Consider the following 25,847-nt stretch of genomic DNA (forward strand, 5'->3'; position numbering starts at 1 on the left):
CGTGTCTCGTCCTCGGTGCCCCCTCCTCCCCCTGCCTCGCAGTCGTCGGCGCCGGTGGCGGGGAGGGCGGGAGCGCGGGGCGCGGCGGGGCCGGGGAGGGAGCGCGGCGCCAGCGCGGCGCCGCATGCGTCGCTGATGGAGCCGGGCTCGGGGCTGCCGCAGCGCAGGGTGGGGGGCGGCGGGCTGGACCTCGGGGCGGGCTCGGCGGGGGGGTCGCCGGCGCTCTCCGGGGGGCAGTCCCGCCGCAGGAAGCAGCCGCCGCGCCCGGCCGACTTCAAGCTGCAGGTGATCATCATCGGGTCGCGGGGGGTGGGCAAGACCAGCCTCATGGAGCGCTTCACCGACGACACCTTCTGCGAGGCCTGCAAGTCCACCGTGGGTAAGGGAGACGGCCGGGCCGCGCCCCCCCCCCCCCCCGCCCCGTCCCGTCCCGGGGGAGGGGGGGTGTCCTCGACCCGGTGCTCACCGTGCCCACCCTGCCGCAGGGCCCGGCCGTGGAAACACGGGGCTCATGTGGCGGCCGCCTTCCCTTGCCACTCTCCCGCCTTTCCCCAATGTGGGCTCCCTCCCCACATGCCGGCCCGAGGCTTTCCCCTCAGGGGCCTTCCATCCCTTGTCCCCTTCGGGGTGTGTGGTGGTCCCTTTCCCACCCAGCCTCTTGCCTGGCAGCGTGGGGCTGCGTCACACCGGGTGGGTTGCTGGGCCGTAGGAGTTGCTGGAGATGCCATGTGCTGCTTTGCAGTGTGAAGCTCACAGGGTTTATGGCGAGGGAGCCCTTGGTGTCAGACTTCCCAGCTCTTGATGGAAAAATCATGGAGGCCCTAATTATCCTTGCAAGTTTTGAGAAGGTGTTGGGTATCCTGTTTCACTCTTACTAACAACAAGCAACACAGTTTAAAAAAAAAAAGTAGGGATGGTTGGTAAAACGGGTTATTGTGCACAAGTCTTAGATGTTTCATGTAGGGCAATGGAACTATTTCAGGAGTTGAAAAGTTGCACAGTGTGTATTCAACGTAGTTGATGGGACTTCAAGTACTGTTCCAGACCATAGTCTGATTAACTCCAGATTGCTGTTACACCTTCATTGAGGAACCCTCCATGATGTTAGATCTGAGGAAGTTCATGTTTTGTTTCTTGAAGAGGATGGCTTGAGCACGCTGCATGTTTTGTTCCTCACACAGCTAACTGGAGAGCAACCTCCTAGTTCTGTAGAATGCTGTCTTATTCATGGTTTAGTCATCTGTGCGAGTCTTGGAGGTAATTGAATGCCTGCTGTCTTTTAATGTGCACCTGTGTAAAGGGAGGAAAGCAAGCTATTTAGGCTGCATTGTTATTATAGTCCTACCCTTGGAGTTGAACTCTTGAGTATTGCAGCAAGGCGGTTGTTAAGTCTGTGTCATTGGAAAATACGTGTGCTTAGCTTAGTTGTAGCTTGGAATGTGAGGAAACAGTATCTGATGGAAAGTGATTGTATTGCCTTTTAGAAACTGAATTATTACTGTCCAAAATTATCTTCCTGTGACAAAATAATACACAGTTACTTTAGTTTTAATGTGTATTTTATCAGTTGTTTCATTCTTTCCTAGGTCCTCTAAAAATCCAAATCCAGTAGTGCAGACCAGTACTGTTAGTGTCGATACTTTTTTTTTTTTTTAAGTTGGTAACTTAACCTCGTAGAAGTTAGAAGACAGTGGTAATATATCAGAGGCATAATCCTCAAGTGATGTGTTGTAATGAAGAAATGCTGATGGCTTCTGTAGACAGACAGATTTAATTAAATACATGCTACAGTTGAGGAAATAGAACTAATAGCGGAACGTATTCTTTATAAATTCTCCAGATCTGTATGTTGTTTTGAACTCATGTGCATCTTCTTTGGGTTGACCTACATTAAGGGTTCCTTCAAGGCTGGGCTGCTCTCTGTAACTAGGGTTAGTTTCCTGATGTGAATCTTGAGAAGTGAGAAGAGGTACTCTAGATCCCGGTCTAGACTTCCAGTCTGGTGCCTTGTAAGCAAAACTGATTTGCTAGATAACTGAGAAAGTGATTGATGCTGAGAAGCTTCCTTATTTTAGAAAAGAAACAGGAAATAAATGGTGGTATGCTGCTAGACAGAAGATTACGTAATGTTTGATGTACAAAGTGTGCCAACATAAAGCAGCATAGGGAAATCGACTTGTGCCAAAATACATGTAGAAAGACTTGACAGTAATGGCATTCTTTCAAGGTCCTCTGACTAAACTTGAGAGCTGTTGAGATTCCCTCAGATCCATTGACTGCTAAATGAAAGAGCTTTTCACAGTCAGCTTGCACACTGCTTTTTTGCACTATAGAATAAGAAAAAGTAACCTCTGCTATTTACATTTCACATAGATTGAAAATAACCCACACTCCAAAATGACCTGAGGTCAGACTTTGATACACAGTTGAAATCATAAAGCTCTTTCTTTGCCACCACTTACCGCAGTGGTTTTCAAGAATTACAAGTGGATAATGTGTTTTGAAACATTGTTGAAAACCCTGTGACTGATGCAATGTCAGAGGAAGTTATGTAAACTGAATATACCTTGAGATTAAATTTGAAAAGACTATGTAATCAAATGAACGACTAAAATTTGCTGTATCTACCTTTTATTAGCAAAACTGTATTTTAAATGGAATGCTAGGATACATATTTACTCCCTTACCTTGATATTAATGGGCTGAACCTTATGTTTATGTTTTTATACTAAACCTGTGGAAGTACAGGTGAAACAGAACAACATTTAACATCTTAACCTTTTGCATGAAAGTGTACAGGCTACTTGGAGGTCTTCTCCAACAGTGGAAGAATTGCAAATGTCCAAACCCTTTGGCTGTCTCCAGGCCCTAAGTGCTGTTTAGGATAATAAGGCCATGTCATTGAAAAGTGGAGTGTTTCTGCTGAAAAGGGGAGGTGTGGATTCAATTTAAAAAGATACAGTATTTTAATGCTAATTTAAGAAGACTACTTTGCCAGATTGGTAAATTTTATAATAAAAACATATCAACATGTCTTCAGTCTCATCTCAAAATACTGAAGTTCTTTGAAAGTGTTCGAAAATAGCTTGGCAGATTTCAGCACATTATTCATAACGGCACACGATGTGCTGTTGATCTAAAATTCTTTTGATGTATTTATTTTGGGCATTAAATTAGTTGCATAGAATATTGTGTCTACTTAATCTGCTATTTACATAGTACTGGGAATACTCAATATGCTCAAATATTACTGATTTTTGCATGTGGTTGTCAGATGAGAAATAGATGTTGCTGTTTACAATTTGATGTGCTAGGTCTGAATGTTTGTTCTTACTGTTAGGTTATAACTTATTTTTATTATTTGTTTGGGCAAAGAAATTGTATTTAGAAATGTTCCTCTGTATCTGCAATGATGTAAAATTCTCTTCATGCCAGTGTTAAATCCAGAGTAGTTAAGGTAACTTCTTTTCTATAATGGAATAATGCTTGTGTGAGGGTAATATTGGCTTTGTCAACAAACATAAATATACATACACTTTTTCTTTTAAAATAAAATTTCATCTCCATTTATGATTTGTTACCTGACCCCCATGCACCTTCGTTATTCACACAGGAGCAGAATCCAAAACTATCGCTTAGAGGTTTTTCAGACTCTTGGCAATTAAAAAGAAGTATGCCAAATTTGGCATGAAAAAGGATGGTCTTTCCAAAGGTCATGGATAAATACTCATTAGCACATTTGTGAGAAGATTCAAAGATGGGTGGTGAAGGAAGAGTGCTTGCCTTTGCTTCTTCCCCCTTTTCCCCCCATTGTTCTTATCCCAAAAGGGATACGTGTTAATTCAGATCTCCATAATGGTGATGTTATAATTTATATATTAATTTTTAAAAATGTTGCTATCTCACCCTCTTTTTAATCAGAGTCCCTTTATTTAATAGTCAAAGGCCTCTGTTCTCTTCCCATCATCTGTCCAACTACTGCTCAGTCTCACGGTTGTCTGTCCTACCTGCATCCACCAAATCTTAGCTCATTCCCAATGTCTCTGCTGTTTTTTCTTCCATGACAGATCTACAAAATTCCTGTACTCAGCAGTATTTGCTGTATTTTGCCCCAGGCTTTTTGCTTCTCTCTGGGTTTTAATCTCTGAACCTGAGGTTCCTGCTCACCCAAACCTGAGGGCCTGCACTGACTCACCTCTCAGGCAGTTGACTCTCCTGCTCCCTCAAATCAAGTTGAGCTCCTCGGCTTTTCTTTTACGTGCTGGCTTAGTATGTAAAGTTTCTGAGGCCTAGTCTTATCCTTCAGGTCTCTTTCAGCAGGTCTGAAAGCATCCCAGGAAAGAGGCCTTGTCCTTGATAATATCAGAGCAGTTTGGGTGCCTCCTTTTAGCAGCTATTTGCAGGAAATGACAGTACCGCTTTTAGTAAACACTAAAGCTTCCTTCAGTCCTAGTTTATAAGCAAAATCATAGGTAGAGTTACTGAGCTAAGTTTGTAATGGGAAGTTCTGTTGTGGATCAGGATGGGAATGTTGTGACCTGTGATCTGTTTAGGACTAATTGTATCCTGTGGAATCCAGATGAGTGGCAAGCAAATGTACTGCTGTGCAAGACACCTCTGGCTTCACAAAAATGGTCTTTGACCTTATTTCACTTTACTTTGATGTTAGTGCGAAATGGTACGTAAATTGGGAACTCATTAGATTTACAGAGCTCCGTAGCTTTTTCTTCCAAGCAGTCTTTTCCCTATCAATTCTTTTTAAAATACCCATGTCCATGCAAAATGCCTAACGTCCCTCAAATAAACAACAGCGATGGTGAAAACTTTAGGTTTATCTTTTATCAGAGCAATCTGAAGGCAGGCAGCTTCTGGTTTTAATATATATGATATATAAATATATACATACATAATTATATATATATACACATATATTTGGGGGTTCTGCCACAATTCAAATCTTTCTTCATTCTCTTTATCCTTAAAAAATGTGGACTAACATCACAAATGTTAAGTTTCATTCTCATAAGCTTGTCATATAATTATATTCACTTCAAAGCATCAGCCTATTCATTTTAAAAGTATCAATTGGTCATTTTTCAGAACTGCCCTTTAAGTTGCTCCTCAGTATTTTAGTTACCTAGTCAGTATTTATTCTTACAAGCACTGTAAACAGGGTATGTGGCTTACTAACCATTAGAAAAATAATTTTTCAGTAAATTGTAATTAAAATTATGTTTTAAAAACAAGTTTAGTAATTTGATGTAATCTGAGATGAAGAGCAATCTACATAAAATTTTCAGAAAAACATCCTGCATCAACTAGGACAACACTTGTCTTTTTGCTACACTTTTATGTGCCTGTGGGCTCTTTCTGACAAGTATAGTTAATTTTAATTTTTCTTTAAAGATTTTTTTTTTTTCCCTTCCCTAAGACGGCACTGAAAACTTAGTTGGGATGGGGAGAGGGAAGAAAGGGTAGAAATAGATGTGTCTTGTTTTACCACATCATGACAAAGTAGTAGTAAGATGTCCTTGCTTTATACCCAAAATCAGCTCTGTGCTCAGACTGAGAAATTTTTGCTGTTGTACAAAAAAAGGAAGAAAGTTCTGATCAGTGATAGGTATTTCTGTGAGAATTGACCCTTCTTATCTTCGCATGTCCAGGGTGTGAATACATATCTGCTGTTATATATTGGCTTTTTGGCTAGTGCAGAATAGTGTAAATAAAACAAACAAATACCTCATTAATGGTGTGCTGCAATTACTTGACAAACTACAAATAGAGGAGAGCAGGAGGCTGGAAACTCGCACAGAAAACAATTTTGTCTTACACAAAACCTTAAGATAATTAGGGAGCATGTATGAACCTGCCTTGTTTGTCTTCAGTTCTGTATCCATAAGTTTAGGAAATGCAACTTGCAACAGAAGCCCGTGTTCTCTGGAAGCTGCCTTTCACCTTTAGGAGCGATGTCACTTCTAATTGACACTAGAGACTACAGCGACTGAAAGCACCTGGCAAGTCATTGTTTGCCTCGGATGTGTCAACTAAGCATATTTTACAGCATTTTGTGTAGTCAGCAGTTGTCTTCCATGCGTAATCGTTTGAGTCCTCATAAGGTAACAGAACTGTATTTTAAAATAGGAAAATGTAGTAGGTAGATGATATAAATTATTGGGGTTCAGGAATAGGGTTTTGGGAAGGTATGGGGTTTTTAATTACCAAGAGGTTGCGAAGAAGAGTAAATTTGAAATTGAGTTTGTTTTCTTAATTTGTAAACTAGATGATAACTTCAGCTGGTAGAAATATTCAGGCACTGGGTTATATCAACACGACAGAACTGTCAGAGTACCTTGTAGTCCCTAGTCAGTACGTATATGAGAATACGCAAGTAAAACAACAGGCAAAATGAAGAGGCCACTTGAATGGTGTCGAATGCAGAGTTTAGTTTGCAAGGAGAGTGGAATGCAGCTGTCAAACTCAGTCTCTGCTGTGAACAGCTGAGCGTGTCAGAAGAAAAAAAAAAAAGGGCCGTATGATTCTCAGTTATGGACTTTTTTATTTCTTTCTGGGAGTTGTGAGCTTAAATGTTCATTTGATGAAAATAGTGTATGCACTATGCAGAATAATTGTGGTTTTAGCTAAACTAGAAAATGGAAGAGACACTTTTTAGAGTGCCTTTCATCACAAAAATCCTGAAGTCTTTGTAAACTATCTTCACTAGACTGTCCTTAAACAAGAAAGAGGATTAATGTTCTCCTAGTTGTTAAAATTGCAACTATTTAACAGCATATAGCAACACTTTTACAACTTATTTCTTCTGATATCCCAAAGAGTGGGAAACTTGATACCTAAAATGAAATGCTAAATTCAGTCTTATTTTGAAATAGATTCTGCCTTTTTAAAACCTGGATAGTGCTGTTCATCAAGTAAGTTTAATTTTTCTTCACATTCAGTTTTCCTTTCAGGTCAGGTAGTTGTAGACCAGCAGCTCACTATGTTTTCTTGTTCTGTAATCAGAAGTTTTGAAAATAAGTGTTGCTCAGGAAGGCACAGAGAGTCTTAGTCCTTCCATGCTCCTCTTCCACCTCATTCTGTTTATCAAAATTTTGGTGCATGCTTTGAACTTAGTACTGTAAATCGTGTTAAAGGCTTTATAATTTTACTGTCCACAAGAAAGTAAAGAAATGATAACTTCCTCCATTCCCATTCAGTTTGGAAGTACCAAGCATCTGACATGTTTAGAAGCTGTATATTGGAAGCTGTATATAATAAAAAATCACTACCAGTTTTCTAAAAACTCATTATAATTACACCTTCAAAATTTAGTCATTGCATGTATATTACCAATTTTTTTTTCTGTTGTTGGTGTATCTGTTTCATTCTGGTCTGTAGCACAGTTGCCAGTTGAGATATGGGTAGAGTTTTATTTTAGATGAGCAGTCTCAAATGTCTGCATGTGAATCATTCTAGAATTACACGCTGAAGCTTTATGGACAACGTACTTTACCTGCCTCTAAAATAATCCCCAAACTGGCTCGTGTCTGACTAATACTTAATGCCTCCAAATCTCTTTTTAAAAATCTTTAAATTTATAACATGCAGTTTGAAAGAGGTATTTCCGCTTTAGTGTGTTTTAAAATTATCTTTGTGTTCTACAGCTTCAATTAAAATAAGATGCAATGGTTTTTTGGTTTTGTTTTGTTTTTTTTCTTGAAACAGTTTTTGTAACCTTCCCCTCTCCCCTCCATGTACTTTTTGTCATTGCTTGCTTCCCCCCCCCAACAAGATGGTAGAAATCAGTATCAAAGCTATTGAGCATCTTTTCATTGACTTCAGTAGTTTCTGGATAGGTGTAAGTATTGTATTGTGTTTAGTTACAGACCAGGACTAACAAAGGCAGTTCTTACCTCAAGAAGCATGTGACCTCAGTCATCAATTGTAGCAGAAGTAAGAAAATTTGTCTGTATAATGCTGTCAGATGTCTAAATTAAATAAACTGTCGTAGTCTTTGAATTATGTGTCTGTTCTAATGGTTAATTAGTATGCAACTCTGAATTTTTAAACTGATTGTGTTTCTTTAAATGTGGTCTGATTATTTTTCACTGATTGAATTGCTTTGATGCAAATCACTAATAGGCCTCTGAAAATTTGATCTATTGGAATTGATTTTAGTTGGAGGGGGTTTTTGTGCTCTATTTGCATCTGTTTTCCCAGCTCCTCCTTTAACTTTATTATCAGGAAATCTTGGCCTCTGAAAGGTCACTCTGTGTGCATTAAGCAAAACCAAAACTGTTCCACTTCCTTTTTCTGCCTCTTAGGCGGAAAAAAAAAAAAATGGAAAACCTAAATGCAAAATGCATCGTAAGAAGTTTCTTTACTATTTGTTTTATTTCTAACAAATTCTTTTAGCTTTAAAGAGAAAGGCTAGACCCAGTTGTGTGTGTTTCAGCTTGTGCTTTAGTAGATAACTTTTAGTTCCTGTTTGGGGTGAGAAATTTATGTATTATAATCTGTTCTGGGCTAGACTTAATTTTTATTGGATTTCAGTCTCGAATTTGGAACAGTCTCAAGTTTGGTTCAGTGACACGATACGTCATCCTCACCGACTTGCCCTTATCTAGAACTTCATTAGTGCACTTCTATTTTGAGTGTCTGTTCTCTTTGTTTCAGGGCTGTTTATTTTTGAAAGGACTACAGACAGTTTGCTTAGCTGTGTGTTTAATATACTTTTAAAAAAAATTTCTATTCTGCTAGCCCTTTATTTTCCCTGGAAAAAGCATAGTTTCAGTTGAGCGCATGTTGTAACAGATGTTCTCATTTGCATGAAGCATATTTTTAATCTAAAGTTCATGTGCTATTAACAAAAACAATGTGCTTTGTATAAAATTTTGAAAATCCTTAAGTAATAATCTTACCTTACACACACCAGATAAGTGCTGCTGTACTTAATGCCTTTATTTGGCATATATCTAGCCTGTGGGGAGAGGGCAGCAGCTCATTTGCAGTTTTAAGTGGTAGGGCAAGCTGAATCAGTATCCTTTGAAATGCTTAATAGATACAAAATCAGAAACCCAAACCAGAGGCCGAGATTTATATTTTTGTGCCTTTTTCATTAGTTCATACATGTGTATGGGATGTGTGTTTGGATTCCTGAAAAAGGCTTTTCCAGAGAAAAATGGGGGTCAAAATCTGACATCCAAAATGCACACCTTTCTTTCATAGAGAGAGGTAGTGGTCTGGATTTACTCATGGTATGAGTGTAATAATTTTAGAAAAACTGAATGCATTGATTGCCTGAGGTCCATGCAAGCCTGATGTATGGAGAGGAGGCTGACTTCTTAATGGGAGGGGAGATTGTGATAAGCCTTTTGGTTCCCCTCACATCACTGTGACCTGGCAGAGGGCACACTTCAGTATGATCATAAATAGATGCACTTGTTAGCTCCACTGGTGTGTGTACATTTGGTTATTCGTTGACAATAAATTAGCCAGCAGGCATTTAAAATGCAAACTAGGTAGCAGGCAAACCAGCAATAGTTTGCCGGTGTTGCAGCAGCTAGAGAGAGCCTTTTAAAATCCTGTCTTTTACAAGATGTGTCGTTCAGGCAGTTGTCAACAGTAATTATTGATTCCTCTATTTTGTTGAACTATATATAAACCCATGACCTCGGTTCTATTTGCATAATTAAGGACACAAGGTGCTTAAGTGGCTTGTTTGTGTTAGCTGTTGTTGACATCCTTTTAGGGGATACCTGCCGTAACTGGAGGCGAGCGAACGGTGGGGAACATGTTGGTGTAGCTGTGCTAGCAGAGTGTTATGCCAGGGCTAGTAAGTCCTGCATGCTGTCAGTGCACGCATTCTAGCCCGCCACTGTTTGTGCAACTATATAGCTTCAAGACTGGAGCAGTCTCTGGAGGGACTGGCCACAGAACAGATGCACAAGTTTATTAAACTTGGGTATTAGTTGTGGTTTGGGAGCTGCCTTAAGGGAGTAGTAACTGCAAGGACTACTAGTATCATTACAAACAGAGTGAAACTTCAAAGAATTCCGACAATGTGCCTGTACTTAACAGGTCTTAGAATTAGGTTTAACAAGACTCAGAAAGACACATCTTGCTTAGAACAACTGTAAATTAAGAGTTTGTTGAAGCAAGGATTTTAAATAATTTATCAAATATTTCCAGCATCAACACTGTAGTATTACAAAGCACTTCTTTAAAAAAACACACCATTTTCTAAGAGCAGACTTAACACCTTCTCTATCCTGTGCTGACCAGAGGTGCTTAAAAGAACTGTTTGCAGTTATTTTGCTGAAGAATGGGAGTTTGAAGCAGTTGATCCAAATGGTCTGTTCTACAACTGCAAATATAAAGAACGTATATGACTGGCTTAGCATACATGAATGGAAAGGTGCAGTTGTCTCACTCTCAATGTCATGTGTGACTAATAAGTATTTGTTATCTGTAGTAGTGGAAAGTGTTAGTTTCCCAATTGACTTGCAAAGAATATTAACAGTTTTTCCCCTTGTTTTTAATAGCTGGACTAATCGTATGGATAGCAAAACTTTTTATTTAGGTATTTTCATTTACGTTAATCAAGCTAAGTAATTTGTTTCATTGAACTTTGTTCTTAACTCGGGATGATATTTGAAATTGAAGTGGAAAACAAATGATTGTGTTGTTGTTTTAATTAAATTACTAATTTGTATGTAAACTCAAAGCACTACCTTTGGCAGGTCTATGGTGAAACATGGTAATGAAACCTGACAGGCTTAGGAATTTGTTTCTTCATGTGTGAAAGGAAAGTTGCCAGATTTTTTCCTTCAGTATTGGCAGACATTAAGCTTTTGGTATTGTGTTGATGCTTGCAGAGCATTACTAATTATTACTAAAGAGCAGTTGAGCAACCTTTGCTTAGTTCTGGCAAGCTATCTGACTTAAGTATTAAATGATTCAAACAGTTCTGTGGAAGAACGTGCTTTTGCAAAACCGTTACTAGTTTGCATTGTTTGTTGCAAAATTTAACAGTAGGGAAACGTTCCATGGTATGACTTTAAGATGATTAATAGAAAGATCTGCCTTTGAAATAACAATGTTGTTGACATATTATTTATTTTGAAACCATCTCTTTAACAGGTAAGCTTTTTTTCTGCTTCATTTCATTCAGATGTGCCTGCTAGTCCCAGGAAGTCCTGAGCTGAAAATTTACTTTATTAGAACAGTTGGATTTTTCTCTCCATAGTTCATTATTTATTTTTCTTTTTAAAAAATACAACAAAACCTTTTTGTTCCTTGGTTTGTGTAAGACAGCAGTGTATAAAGCACTTCTGTAAAAATAAAAATACTTTGTTGATGGAGTTGGTGAAACTTACGTGAAATTCCCATGATGGTTTTTAATACACAATTTTGGATCAGAGATGGTTTACACTTCTTTTTTTGTGTGACAACAGGACTTTTTCTTTACACAGCAGAGCTGTATCCTCTCTCTGCTCAGATCAAGCTCCTCTACAAGTATAATTGTTAGCCTAAGACAAGTATACCCACCTGTATAAGCATCATAGATTCTTTTTTCTATTTGTATTTCGGTGGGATAGAAAAGTGAGATTTTTTTTTTTTAACCCGAGTTCTTAGACGAATGGCAAATCATATAGTATGTTGTGTATGAGATAATGGCAGGATTGGGAATTGGGATTGAGATGTGTGGGCAATTATATTCAAACTTCCTTGAGGAAGGGAGAGGTTTGAAGCAATTTCAGTTAATATTGCGTATCTCCTTGGCAAGTAAAGTTCTTGTCTTGTTGTAGACAAAGCTGTGACCATTAAGACAATTGCATTTTATAGTTTAAATGCATTTATATAGAGAAAAGGCTTTTAGCAGTAGAAATGGATGTGTGTTTCTTTAAAAAAGAAAAAAAATCTCATTAATAGAAAAGCAGTAATTACAAGAATTCTTATTTCCCACATTTTGGATAATAGAGCATAGCTGGATCATTTCACTTTTGCTTTTGCCCTAACACAGATGGTGGTTTTTCAAAAGTGTAGAAAAATATTTCTTAAAGTTAGGATTAATAAATGCTCTGAAATTTTAATCATTCTAATATTTTTCTCAATTTGCATATGAATACTTGAAAATTGCCATTAAAATTGCAGACTGTATAGTACAAATCAGTTTAACGCTTTAGCTCCTGTATTGCCTAAGAACCCTACTGGGGTTTGAATGGGATACATTTTGGTAAGTGAAATATAAACATCAGATGTCCTGAATAGCTCTCCAAGAATTGGTGAATAAGTGTGCTAGACACTTTTAAGGACATGGAGAAGGAGGACAAATGTTGTGGTCATAACCAATACTTTTATCACTATGTAATGTGCAACTGCAAGCTGTTTGAAGGGATTTTTGTTTAGGAGAATGAAGATCAGTGATCATTCCATTTATTTAGTCTAGCTGAACAGGGGCAACCTGCTTTGCAAACTAAGAATAGAATCGAGTGTATCCTTTATATTTCAATTAGTCAAGCGTATCTAGTTTTTTTAAACTTAGTCCATTGTATTGTCTCATACCAACAACTTTACAGACATCTTTAAAAGCACTTTGAAATAAATGCCAAGTCAACAATGTGCAACTGGTTTTCAGGATGTAAAATGCACTCTTTTTTTTTCCCTACCTAAATTTTCAGGACTTTTGAAAAGCTTTGCATAAGGGCCAAGTTCAGTCCTTTCCGTCAAAGTTACAATCCAGTCTTGACTCTAACAATATCGGCAGTGACACTCGGCTTTTACCAAGGGTAGACGTTAGGAAAATGTGTAGTTTTTGTTAGAGAAAATAAAAATCTTTTTTTCCTCTTCACTTTCATCCCTATCCTTGGTATACAATTGTCTGTGAAATAGCAAAAGTGTTTCCAACACACTATGCTTCTACACTTCTGTGTGAGTTTGTGTACCAGTCTGAACCATGTTCTCTTGTCCTTTTATTTCCCCCTCTTTGATTTAGCACTGTTAGGAGGAATGGTGTTCAGAAGGAAGGACTGAAGTAAAAATCTTCATACAAATGTATACTAAAATGAACAGGTTCACAATCTACAAATGCTATGATATTCTAGGACATTTATACCCTGAAATATTCTTGTAGTTGAGGTGGTAATCTTTTGTGTCTAGGTATTGTTTGACCATAGTATGTCTTACGTGTTGATTGCCAGCATTATTTTATTTTAATAGAAGTAAAATCTTTATGTATAACAAGGTCTTCATGGTTCTATCTTTGATATTTAGCATGCATTCAAAATGTGGCTGGAGTTCTGAGATGATGGGTAAAAGTACCATACAGGTATAAAAGAAATCAGGAAAGAAGTCAAATACCCTCTCTAAATCTAAGCAGTTTGCTAATAAATGACAGTGAATGACAGTGCTGACAAACTTCTTCATAAGCCAACCACAATTCCAGCACTTCTACTAAAGCGCTTTACAGATGCTAAGCATCCAGCCTGGAAATCAGATGTGTATTGTTCCCACTTCACAGACAACAAAACTGATGTGGAGGGATTGGTTTCGCTCCGTGCCTCCAGGGCATCTGTACCAGTTGGAAGTAGAGCAGCCTTGTCCTTGACAGTCAAGGTGAATAGGGGAGAAAGAAACATACTATGCCTGTTGTTTTACTGTCATGTTGGGTTTACCTGCTGCTGGAAGTGTTGCACAAAGTGGAAGGTTTATGTTGTGGTGCTGCCAAATTGGATGGCTCATAGACTATGTAGCGGTTGTCAAATCCCCATGATGTTCCTGACCCATAGTGGTGCAAACCCTTCTGCTTGTTCAGACTGTTACAAGTTGATATAAAGAAAAAAAACTATCAAAAAATAATAATTACACCCTCATTACTTTTGCTTCTTATTCCTCCTTTTCTGTTTACTGTATTTTATTTATAGGTGTTGATTTTAAAATCAAAACAGTAGAGCTAAGAGGAAAGAAAATTAGATTACAAATCTGGTAAGTAAAACAAACGTGCAACCAGCAGTATGTTTTAATTTTTATGTTCTAGCATGAATTAATATGCTTGTCTAATACTATTAACTGTTATAAGCTGGTTTAGCTCTTACCCTATTCCTCTTCTCCTCCATTCCCACAAGACTTAAGCAAAACCAAATAGCTCTTAGATTTTTGTGCGGGTAAAGAAGGAGAAGGAGATGAAGTTAGAAATAGGACATGAATGTAATTACTGAAATGTTAATACATCACAGAGGTCTCAAGCCCCTTTTCCTAGAATAATGGTATCACCTACACAAGAAATAGGATAGGAGTTCTACAAACAACAAAAGGTGACTGTGTTAAATAGACACTAGAGGAAGTATTCTTTGGTTTTTTTTATTTTCTGGACTGTTTAAAACTGACCTTCATTGTAACGGCAATTATAAAACAACTGTGAAGTATTTTCTAAACTGTTTTTCTGAAATCTGGTATAGGCAGTGCTGTTTCTTTGATGCTATATTAAATAACTTTAAAGTGAAGGGCATTCAAGACTAAGTAAACTATATTCACTGTAAACAGCACTGAGAAGTAAAACAATCCCATACAAATAAGACTCTATATCTTAACTGGTACCCATGTCCTACTACAGAAAGCTCAAAGTTTGAGCTAAACTTTTCCTTTCTGGAGTAGGTTACATGTTTCCTGATAATGATTCTCCCATGTCAATGATTAATATGGTTTTTATTGTTTAGAAATTATTGAACTTAAGAGCTCCTTTGTTTTGCAGAGTGGTACAATACATAAACATTGTTATGAGAGAATAAACCAGCTATGTTCTATACGTTAATCTTATAGTACTATGTAGAAGCTTAGCTTTGGCTTATTAACGGTGTGATGCATAATTGGCATTGTAGTTAAACTGTTAAAGCTGCTAACAATCCATAGAGGGGGAAAAAAAGCTCTAAATATACTTGTTGTTACACTTCTGGGATATTCTGGTGGTTCCTCATTCTTAACTACATGGATGCAGTGAATTCAGCTTACTAACTCCTCTTGGCAGGTCACCATCAACTCTGTTTGTCACACCATGTGTCTGTCTTGCTTCCCCTCTGAGTTAACTGCTGCTTCATCTTTGATATCATCAGTCACCTAACACTTGAATGTTAGTGGCATGTCTTCATCCATCATCTGTCCCCGTTTGGAAACCTATGACCACAAGGCTGGCAGTTGAGCCAGCAATTGTTAGCCAGGGTCTGCTGGAGCTGACAGAGGTAACAAAAAATTCTGATATGGAGATGCTACTGTACACCTGATATGAATTGTTGATATGAAATGTGCTAAGCTTATAAAAAAAATTATTTGTGTTGAATAAATACTTTATAGGAGAGATGTTTTGTTGGAAAAGAGATGTTTAAACCATTATTTTCCACATATTGAGAATATGCTAGTAGGATATAGGAAACTTTTAAAACTAAAAATGGATAGGTTCCTAAAATGTGACCATTACTCGTGTGCAAAGCCCTGCTAAAATGGTAGAGAAAATACAATGTAAAGAGATAATATTTTAAAATATTATAAAATCCATCAACACAACATCCTGTTCCTAAGTGTCACTTTCTCTCCAACAGTGGCTGTTAAAATGCTGTTCTTATACTTAACCCTTAAAACTGTCTTGGCATACTTCTAATTTTTTGGGAAAGCAATTAGTTAACCACTCCTTTTGCTAATTTATCCTGAACTATGTTGTGTATGCTGTTGGGCCTATTTATAAACTCTTATTATCATAGAATCACAGAATCAGAGAATCATTTTGGTTGGAAAAGACCCTTAAGATCAGCAAGTCCAACCGTTAACCTACCACTGCCAAGTCCACCACTAAACCGTGTCCCTAAATACCACATCTACCTGTCTCTTAAATACCTCTAGGGATGGTGACTCAACCACTTCCCTGGGCAGCCTGTTCCAATGCTTGACAACCCTTTTGGGGAAGAAATTTTTCCTAATATCCAATCTGAACCTCCCCTGGCGCAACTTGAGGCCATCTCCTCTTGTCCTATGGCTTTTATTTGGGAGAAGAGACCGACCCCCACCTCACTACAACCTCCTTTCAGGTAGTTGTAGAGCGCGAGAAGGTCTCCCCTCAGCCTCCTTTTCTCCAGGCTAAACAACCCCAGTTCCCTCAGCCCCTCCTTATTGTACCTTCAATTGTTAGATTAAAAGAGGAAAGCAATTTACCAAGTCAAACACTTGGAAGTTTAGAAATACAGACTTAAGCTGCATGGCTGATCCTAAGTCAGTCTCCTTTCATACCTACACAGAGACAGAATTAAGGTTGCCTCATACTTCCTGGCAGTCTTATGTACAATGATTACAGTAACTTTACTACAAAAGAATGTTTTATTTGGTGAACAGATAATTTCTAAAGTTTATGCTTTTCTGTTTTCTTAAAATGACTAAGGTTATGTTTCGAAGCATCAAAGTTTGATTTTTTTTTTAGTCATTTGATGATTCTACTTCAAAAAATCAAACAAGAACAATTTAAAAAGGAAGTTTAACTTTGGTGGTTTTTTATGGTCGTCTGACCTGTCTCTCCACTGACCACTCTATCAGCAGAGTGTTCTCCACAGACCTTTACTACTTGAATGTATGAAAAAACCAGCGTGCGAGATGTCCTTTTGAAAGCAGCTTTCACACCTGCTGCTGTTAGTAGAGTGGTATACAAATTGGACTTGTGTCCCGTATTCCTCTCACAACGGGATACTGTGTGCTGAGGATCACAGAGGCGTCTGCTCTCGCCTCTAGCTTGCCTGTTCCTGTCTGGTCCCTGCTACCTCGCAGTACCTCTTCCCCTATTTCCCTGACGTTCAGTCAGGAAACAACCTCCTGCTCCTTAGATTATGAAATGGTAGAGCAGCACTGAGGATGCAGAGTAGTGTCCATCTTCTCTGTGCCACCTGGAACACTAGTAGTGCCCCTTGGGCTGCCAGAAGTAGTAGATACAGTAAATCTGCTGCTGCATTGCAGTTCTTGGCTGAAACAAGCTCATACGTTCTGTGAGAAGTAATGCGCACATGCAGCTCAGGCCGCAGGGTAAAGTAACCAGAACTACTGGATAGCATAAGTGTCCCAAGCAAATCTGAGCATCTGTGAATCAGTGCTTTTTCAAAGCTTGAAAACTAGACCAAATAATAGGAAACCCACTCTCATGCTTTGAAGCATAGGTGTGCCGGGCGTTGCTCGGCAGGACAGTGGGGTGTCTGACTGTTCCCTCCTACCTGAGTAATCTGGGCACTCGGCTGACACAAGCAGCAGTCACGTCTGGCTTCCTCTCTGAAAGGACCTGGTTAGTGGAAGCTGTGGTGCTCTGCCACTGTGCCCAGTTCCCTGCTGGGGAGCCAAAGGGGCTCTCTGGTATCTCTACAGGTTTAACGCCCAAGGAAGCCAGTGACCTGGCAAGAAAACAGCCTGATTTGCTTCTGAAGGTTGTTTAAATTGGTGCTTTCTCATAAAAAGTTCACATCCTGCCAGCTCAGCATTTTCTAATGGACAGTTGTTATCTTGGAAAATCTCTGGGGCGAGGAGTAGTCTGAGGAGGAGATCACCTGTCCTGGAATATAACAGAATGTAGTTCCTTCTGTTCAGTACCTCTGAAATAAAATATTTCATATAATAAAAGATTTTAAATATATTTGTGGTTTTTATGGGATGGAAAAGCTCATCTTGACAAGTAGAATTAACCTCTAAAATAATTTCAAAACCTTTTAAAAAATATTGCCTGTAGGTTCCATAAAAGCACAGAGCAAGTGGAAGTGTTAAATTAGTGTTACATTTTTATTTATGTTTAAAAATATTTTCCTTTCTATTGCCACTTCACACCACCACTCATAAAAAATAAATTTAACTTCAGAGCCAAAGACAGTTTTGAGTCTATGTGTTTGTTTCAAGCAACTGTTTTAGATAGACACAGAGAACATTTATGTAAAACAAAAATTATCCAAACCTATTTTAATTAAGATCAACTGTATTTGTATTGTATTTTATGTAGTCTCAAATAGTGAGAATATGACAAGTCAACACTTGAAAATGGGCTTTGTGTGGCTTTTTTATTTGCTTTTGTTTGGTGTAATGTTTGTTTGTATTTTTGGAGTGATGTCTAGTTTCTGGTTTGGAAGCAGAAAAACAGAGCCAAGCAGTGGGGTTTTATTATTGCAGATTACAGATGGTCAAGGAGCCATGTGCTGTATGTTTCTGATTACAATTTAGAAATACCAGTGTTTTTCCATGAGAACAATTTCTTGAAAAAATCAATAAAAGAACACTGCTTTTAGCATTAAAAAAGGAGTAATCTGTTGTATTTTTTTCAGTGATGCCAAATCATTGATCAAGTTGTAGTAACATATTGTTTGGACTTCTGGAGTTTGAATTAAATTGAACTGACTTATTTATTATGTTGATTCTGACCAGAGCAAATAAAGAACTAGCAGCACTTAGTATCACTTATGAAATTCATGAAGTTGCGTACTGTTAGCCCAGTTAAATAATGCTCGCCTCTTCTTCCAGCTTTCCACTAGTGCTTCAATAGCTATCCTTAGTAAAATACTCCAGCTGCAGGAGTGTAATACATCGATGAAAATAGTATAACAAACTTAATTGCTCCAGCACAGCACATGAAAGGAAGGCATTTTAAGTTGGATATGCTTTTAATATTAGCTCTGCATTAGGGGTTGTCACTTTCTCCTCAATATTGGAAGAATTTACTGCACATTTTCATGAAAAATAAGATAGCACCTCGTAGAAGATGAGATTTTCCATGTGAGAGAGCGACTTGATACTCTTCTCAAACTGCAGCTTATTTAGGTAGCTTGGGGTTGCATTCTAAACTTACTTATTGCAGAAATAGTTTTCCGATTTTCACCTTACTGTTTGAAGGCTAGTACAATGTTAATGTAATGTTAGAGACCACAAATTCAGCTTATTTTCTTGCAGTTTTCAAAGGAAACAAAGATCAGAATATTGTGCTTACAATCAGAAACCTGTTGACTGGTTTCATTTAAACTTGCTGCGGCAGTAGAGGCATTAGTTGTGTAAGTGTGGGGAAGTCAATGACTTAAAGCAGGGCAAAGAAAGTCAGCCATAATCCACTGTAATTAGCGCGACTGGCAGGTGACAGTCAGTGGCCATCTGGCCATTTAACAAATGTAGTGGGCAGCCAGGTTGTCTGTGAGTGTTTTAAATTGGTCACAGCATGTGGTGTGTCTCGATTAGCCAGCAAGCCAGACTACAAGTTGTGTGATATTTGGGTGAAGGACCTACACAAAGGCGAGTGCGGGACCTGAGGATACAGAGAGGAGGAGCAGCAGCCTGTGAATACCATAAACTTTTAAAGAGCCTGAGGGTGTTGTGGGGTGAGGAAAGGCTGATCGTACCCAGGTAGACTTGGAGATACAGCACTCGGCAGGCTAGGCGAAATGCGGAGTTGGAGATAGCAGGAGTGGCAGAGTGTAACGTTGCATGGTTGGCTCCATCGCCTGCCCCTAGGCTTATCCAGTGCGTTGACAACTGTCTTGAGAGAGGGTAGCTGAACATTACTGTCTTTATTTCCCCTCTGTTTTTCTGATGTATTAACTGAGTGATCTGGTACCCTGGTAGCCCCTCTGTGATGGAGTTGCTAAAGGTCCTTAGCACTCACCTGAAGGCACAACCAGGTGACTCTGAAAGAGCCCCTTTATTTCTGTGTTCTGGTAGGGGCACAGAGAAGAGGGGGAAGACCAGCCAGCAAAAAAAGCAACTTTTTCCATTATTCTCTTCAAAGCTAGAATTGATGCATTCTTCCACATCAGGTATGCCCTTCCACCTGCCATCTAGTTATGTCTGCTTAGAACAATGGAACTAAAGGGATCCCATCCTTAATACACTTGATCAATAGGCTGGATTAGCAACAGATGGCAGGGGCTGCTCTACAAGGTTATAATTCTGAGAAGTCTGTTCATAAGCACTAAAGCAATGTTATCCATATGTGGAAAATCAACGGTTCATACTAGAATTTTTTAATCTTTCATGGAGTGAATGTCCAAAGGACCTTTCAAAAAATAAATCTGACCATAGCAAAGAAGTAATGGAAGAAAAAGTAGAGTTACTTGCTCTGAGTAATACTTACATATGTAATTTCAGCTGCAAGAACTTTTGTTGCTTTAATAAAAATGCCTCATTAGTGATAAGAAAGCAACCAATTAACCATCCAAAACCGGTCTGAAATACTACTAGAGCTTGACCTTATTGAAACAGGCTACCTTTTTTCACCTTCTGCAGGGTCCCAAAGGTTTGCATGAATGTAATTGTGAAGTTCTGAGTAGAAAATGGGATTTGAATAAAAATAAAATAAAAATGGATGCAATAGGAATTTGTTCTCTTCTGCCCCATATTGCAATGCTATTGGCTGGCAGTGAAGTAGTCAATATTTTTCCACAGGCTATGAAGCAGAAGTTTCAAATCTTTTTCTAGTGGACACTGCTTTACTTTGTGAAATCACTAGCAAAGATTTGTTGCTATCAAGTACACTTGTGGCAATTTCAGGAGAAAGTCAAGTACTTCACTTTTAAACCTGCTTAGTTAAAATTCTTAAAGATCTTGTGAAGAGCAAGACAGGGTTGTGGTAGTTTATTCTACTGCTTGATGTGCATAGACTTTAGAAGAATTCATTCTTCAGGACAATCAATGTGGCATTTTGTGAACATGACCTTTTTTTGGTGACAAGTGTTTCAGGTCTCCATTGTTAATCTCATTCCCAAATTCATCCTCCTCCTCCTCTTGTCTAAAATGTGACTGTTGAAAGAGAGTTCCTTTTGAACTTTTGAGTCCCAGCACATGTGCATACATTTTCCCCCATCCACTCTTAATTTTGGTCCATCTTTTGACTTGCTCTAACAGTGAAATTTCAAAGTTATCCATTGACTCTGGGGGCTGAACTCAAGCAGCAAATGCTTGATCGCTTTGGAGCACTGTATAACTTACATTCCAGTTGTGATACCAGTCACATTTTAAGACTTAGGGTATGCACCAGCTATTTTTTTAGTATAACTGCCAAAAATCTTCCATAAGTAGGCTTGATACGATTAAAAGCAGTTCACAGGTTTTCATGGTTCAGTAAAAAATAACCCTTCTGTCTCATCTACATGGAATATAAGCCATAGCTAGTACAGGTGACATGGTGTCATTGCTGGAAAATAGTCTCCAGTGTAAATGCACCCTGTCTGAAATACCTACAATGCTGAAAGTGAGAATGGAAATGTTATTTGAACACCTCAGGTTAGTAGATGTAAGCGTGGAAGCTAGGTATCTACTTTCAAAAGCCGTACCACATAGTGGTTGCTCACTCTTTTCATTCACTTCTGCCAGTAGTTTCTGTATTCGTTTTAGAACCATGGCTGAATTGCTGTGGTTGATCCAAAAAGGCTCTGAAAGCTCGAATCATAATGATCAGTGCATTGCTCATAGTTGGGTGTCCAGCTGTGTTTGATAAGCATGTATCCATTTCTTTTTTCATTTTTTCAGGGCTATTAAAAAAACCCAACCAAACCCCAACAACACAAAGCCAGCTTCATCTGCTGGTACATTTTCATTGGACAGCTTCATTCTCAGGCACATGTAGAACTGTTTGGTGGCCTTTCTTGGTGAAGTTAGTATGGGATAAGTAGTCCTGATATGAAAACTTTTTATGATTGAAAGTACTGCTCCATTTTTTTTGCCTGAAATTCACACATATAGAAGGAAATGTTTGATATAGAGTGTCTAATGAGTGTGGGGGTATTTTTATGAAAATGTAAACAGAGTTATTCTGTACTTTGCAAATTGGTGAAATATTTGTGCCAATGTTTGCTGCTGCTTCTTAGGGACACAGCAGGTCAGGAGAGATTCAACAGCATTACCTCAGCTTATTACAGAAGTGCCAAGGGAATTATTTTGGTGTATGATATCACCAAGAAGGAAACATTTGATGATTTACCAAAATGGATGAAAATGATTGATAAGGTAGGCCTTAAGTATTTTCTTTTTACATGTTTTTTTTAAGAAGCAATTATTTTTTTCCTCAAAAGGTACCCTGTAAGACTTTTAACAGCATTGATATAGGATTATTAAACTAATGCCAACTAATTTGAACTGGATCCTTTTAGCCAGGATTTAACATTAATGTGTTTTTGTTGTAAAATGGTTGTCCATTCCTGCTCCCTTGAACTAGAATTGTCCCAATTAGAAGTGTCAGTGGAAATCTGTAACATTATTCATTTACCTGTGCACTGGGAGGGGGGGGGAGTTTTATTTCCTGTCTGTGAAATAAGGTCATTATGTTCATTCTTAGATAAACTAGAACAGCTAGTTCTCAAGTCATGTTTTAAGAATGGAATTTAAAAATCGAAGTTGAAAATTTTTTAAATAATGTTTGGAAAGAACATTTACATATAAACTGTGTAGGTGTGGTTCCTTATTTAGTAGAGGAATTGCCCTTTTTTAATATTGTGTTTGCATTACAAAATCCTACATTTCTAGGTTTAGTTAATTAAAAATATTTTAATTGCAGTATGCTTCAGAAGATGCAGAGCTTCTATTAGTTGGAAATAAACTGGACTGTGAAGTTGATAGAGAGATTACTCGACAGCAGGGAGAAAAGGTAAGAACCGGTCTAACCAGATTCTTAGTTACTGTTAGAAGCAAAACTGCTGTGGCATTGCTGCTGGTGGTCCATGACTACTCTTGTTCAGACTGTTAGGCCTAAGGAGCATATTGAGAGTGGTGGTGTTCTGTCAAAATCCATATGGTATTTACTTTTATAGAATGTGCAGTTGTTTGCATTCCTGCTGGAGCAGTATGTCTTTGATCTAAAGAAAGAGTAAACTACAAGGTGGCTTACACTACACAGTAGTGCAGGGGATACTCCTTTTTGGGCTCTGAAAGAGGATATAGTGAAGATTTGAATCACAAATGGAGATATCTCTACTCAGGACATCTTTGTGAGCCTTCTTCCAGACATTTGCTTTTCAGTAGTATTTTAGGACAGGCAACAGCCCCGCTTGATTACTTAGCTCACCTTTGTTTTCATGTTTCTTTTGTTATCTTCCAACTCCAAAAATGGTAAGGAACCTGACAAGATAGTATGTTTTAGCATGGCACTCATAGCACCATCTTGATCAGGACACTATCAATATGGACATACACAAACGTTTTCCTTTAGCTACCCATCCTGCATTTGGAAGTAAAGCATTTTCTGTTAGAGAGTCAAGGCTAATTCTTACATCTGTACTTCCCTTTTCTGCATTTTAATAATAAGGTTGAGATTAACTCTTCTGAAAAGTTCTTACTTTTTGGCAATATGCAGCAATCCACATCAACTGAAGACATGAATTTCTCAGATTTAAGTCTGGAAAAATGCAGCATACTTTTCCAGTAAACCAATTTTAAGTGAAAATTAGCTATATGTGGCAATATTTGCTGTACCTTGGAGATTCAGGATTATTAATTGAATTAGACTCCAGTCTAATTCAGACAGATTTGGGGAAAGTTGTGGGGTTTTTTTAAAGGTTTTATGAGGAGTGTATATTTGCTGTTTGTTGCTGTTTGTGCGTATCTTCATGTAGTTATTTTATTTTCTCTTCCATCAGTTTGCACAGCAAATAACTGGGATGCGGTTCTGTGAAGCAAGTGCCAAGGATAATTTTAATGTGGATGAAATATTTCTAAAACTTGTTGATGACATTCTGAAAAAGGTAAAATATTCAGGTGGTAGTTCCTCTGACCACATAAATGGTCAATGTTTAAATAATGACTGCAGGTATTTGTTGGGAGGACATAGAGGGCGAGTACACGCAGTCAGGTGAAATTTTTGGTTAATAAGTAGTGGGCATGATGTAGTTCACAGACTCTGCTGAACACTTCAGTTAATAAATACTGCTGTTGAATTTGGTAAACATCTGCTCCTATTTGCTGTACTTCCTCTTTCCTATAACTTCACTATATATCAGCAGCTGACTGTACGTTTGCCTGCTTTCATTTGCGGGCAGTTCTGTTGTGATTTGTTGTAATTGGTTTAGGAAGTGGCTTTATTTTGACAATGTCATGTAACTTTTTTCTGAAAGAAATTCTCAACATGACTTACTCAAATGTAGTTCATTAATAAGAACCAAAAGATCCTTAAATTGAGACCTTGGCTGACAGTGAACTCTTGAAACGAGTTCTTTGTGCTGAGTTCTATGCAGATGACTGTTTACAGGTGATTTTTCTTTTCTTTAAGATGCCACTGGATGTTATAAGAAATGAGTTGTCCAACAGTATCCTGTCCCTGCAACCAGAGCCAGAAATCCCACCAGAACTGCCTCCTCCAAGGCCACATGTCCGTTGCTGTTGACTTGTTACTCCATACAGAGTGAAAAATAGGAGTGGGAGGGTAAAGAAAGTATCTGTACTACTCTGCACTACAATCATTTGGCAGTTTCTTGTTGCACTTTGTTATTCGAGTCAGAGCTACACACTAACTTGTAAATATGCAAATATGCAATCCTGTGTAGGATTCAGCTATAACATTTAATTATTACCCCTCTCCCTCACAATGATGTTTCCTTCATTGCCCCAGTGTTATAAATACTGTACAGTCGGTGGGGGTTTACCACACTTCCAGTCGAGGAGGAGGAGAAATTAAATCTATACCTATTCTTGACATAAATGTTGTAATAGTTCTTTGTTATTATAAACAGGCAGGCAGAAGCTCTTCTGGTATGAAGATAAGTATATGGTGCTTTGCTAACTATTTTAAAGACAAATTTTTTAAAAACAGAGGACTTTATGTACAAAGCTTCCATAATCAGCATTATGTTTCCTTTTAATGTAGTGAAAACATTTTTGGCTGTAGCATCCTCTGCTGACTGGATTTATTGAAAAGCTAAGTTTAATTTTTGGCAGTCTTTTATTTATTTTGTTTAATGCTGCACCCTTTCTTTGTGTATCAAGACATCACATCTGGTGCAGATCTAAGATTGCACTCTGAAATAGCATATATAATTTTCTGCGTAAGCATAAACTTGGTTGCAAGAATCATTAAGTTTCAATAAAAGAATGGAGATATATTCAAGCTCTAAAAGAAGGTATAAAAAGCAATGCTGCTGTCCTAGACAAATTCTTTAAAAAAAAAAGAAAAGAAAAAAAAGATGATACATTTTCCTGTGTTAAGGAATATATATGTGTATTTGTCTGGACATCTGTAGGGTTGGGGGGAAGGGAACCTAAGGTAAAATTATTTTCTTTCCTAATGGTGGAAATTATTCCCATCAAGCAAATACTGTGTTAGGTTTATGTCTGATAATGAATTTGTGAATTATATCTTTGGTATATCTTTTATTAAAATGCACTGTTTAGTTTAGCTGTGGTAAATCGGTAGTTACATATTTGAATAACTTGGTGTGTCCTGAATGTTGTGGTATTGAAAAACATTGTGGTCTTTCTAAACTAATTAAGTGCAAATAAAATTTTGTATTTATGAATGACAGTGGAACTGCACCTGTTATTAGAATGGCAAGTATCAAATGATGGGTAAAAGGTAGAATCTGGCATATAGAACAACACGTGTTTTAATTTTGTTATGATTAATTTTCAGTTTGACAGTTCCTTTAGGTGTAATTAGGAGAGCAGCAGACGTTAGTTGTTCACCTTGATCACTGCTCTGTTGGGAGAGCAGCTGATGACCTAGCCCAGCTGATATCTTCAAATAGCATGTGACTGCTTGTCATGCTATCTCAGCAGGTGGTCGCCAAACTATTAATTACACTGGCAACACAAGTATGAACCAGTCTTTTTCACACTACAGCTTCTCTACTTCTCATTCTCTGGTGCTGGAACCCATTTTG

The 25,847-nt window shown here is 38.2% G+C and overlaps 1 protein-coding gene across 1 annotated transcript; it reads left to right on the top strand.

Annotated features, from left to right (window-relative positions):
- Positions 1-25,489, top strand: RAB12 (RAB12, member RAS oncogene family). Its single transcript, XM_072852727.1, has 6 exons — positions 1-379; positions 13,920-13,980; positions 21,849-21,987; positions 22,535-22,624; positions 23,613-23,717; positions 24,242-25,489. Exons 1-6 carry the CDS (start codon positions 136-138, stop codon positions 24,353-24,355), a joined length of 753 nt encoding a protein of 250 aa, XP_072708828.1. The 5' UTR covers positions 1-135; the 3' UTR covers positions 24,356-25,489.
- The last annotated feature ends 358 nt before the right edge of the window (positions 25,490-25,847 follow it).

This window comes from Ciconia boyciana, chromosome 2, assembly GCF_034638445.1.
Source record: "Ciconia boyciana chromosome 2, ASM3463844v1, whole genome shotgun sequence".
NCBI lineage: Eukaryota > Metazoa > Chordata > Aves > Ciconiiformes > Ciconiidae > Ciconia > Ciconia boyciana.

What these genes read in the sequence shown, in the direction of transcription:
- RAB12 (XM_072852727.1), top strand. Translation starts at nt 136, where the DNA reads ATGGAGCCGGGCTCGGGGCTGCCGCAGCGCAGGGTGGGGGGCGGCGGG. An exon ending in GGATGAAAATGATTGATAAG is followed by an intron (nt 21,988 to 22,534) that starts GTAGGCCTTAAG and finishes TTTTAATTGCAG; the next exon opens with TATGCTTCAGAAGATGCAGA. An exon ending in CTCGACAGCAGGGAGAAAAG is followed by an intron (nt 22,625 to 23,612) that starts GTAAGAACCGGT and finishes CTCTTCCATCAG; the next exon opens with TTTGCACAGCAAATAACTGG.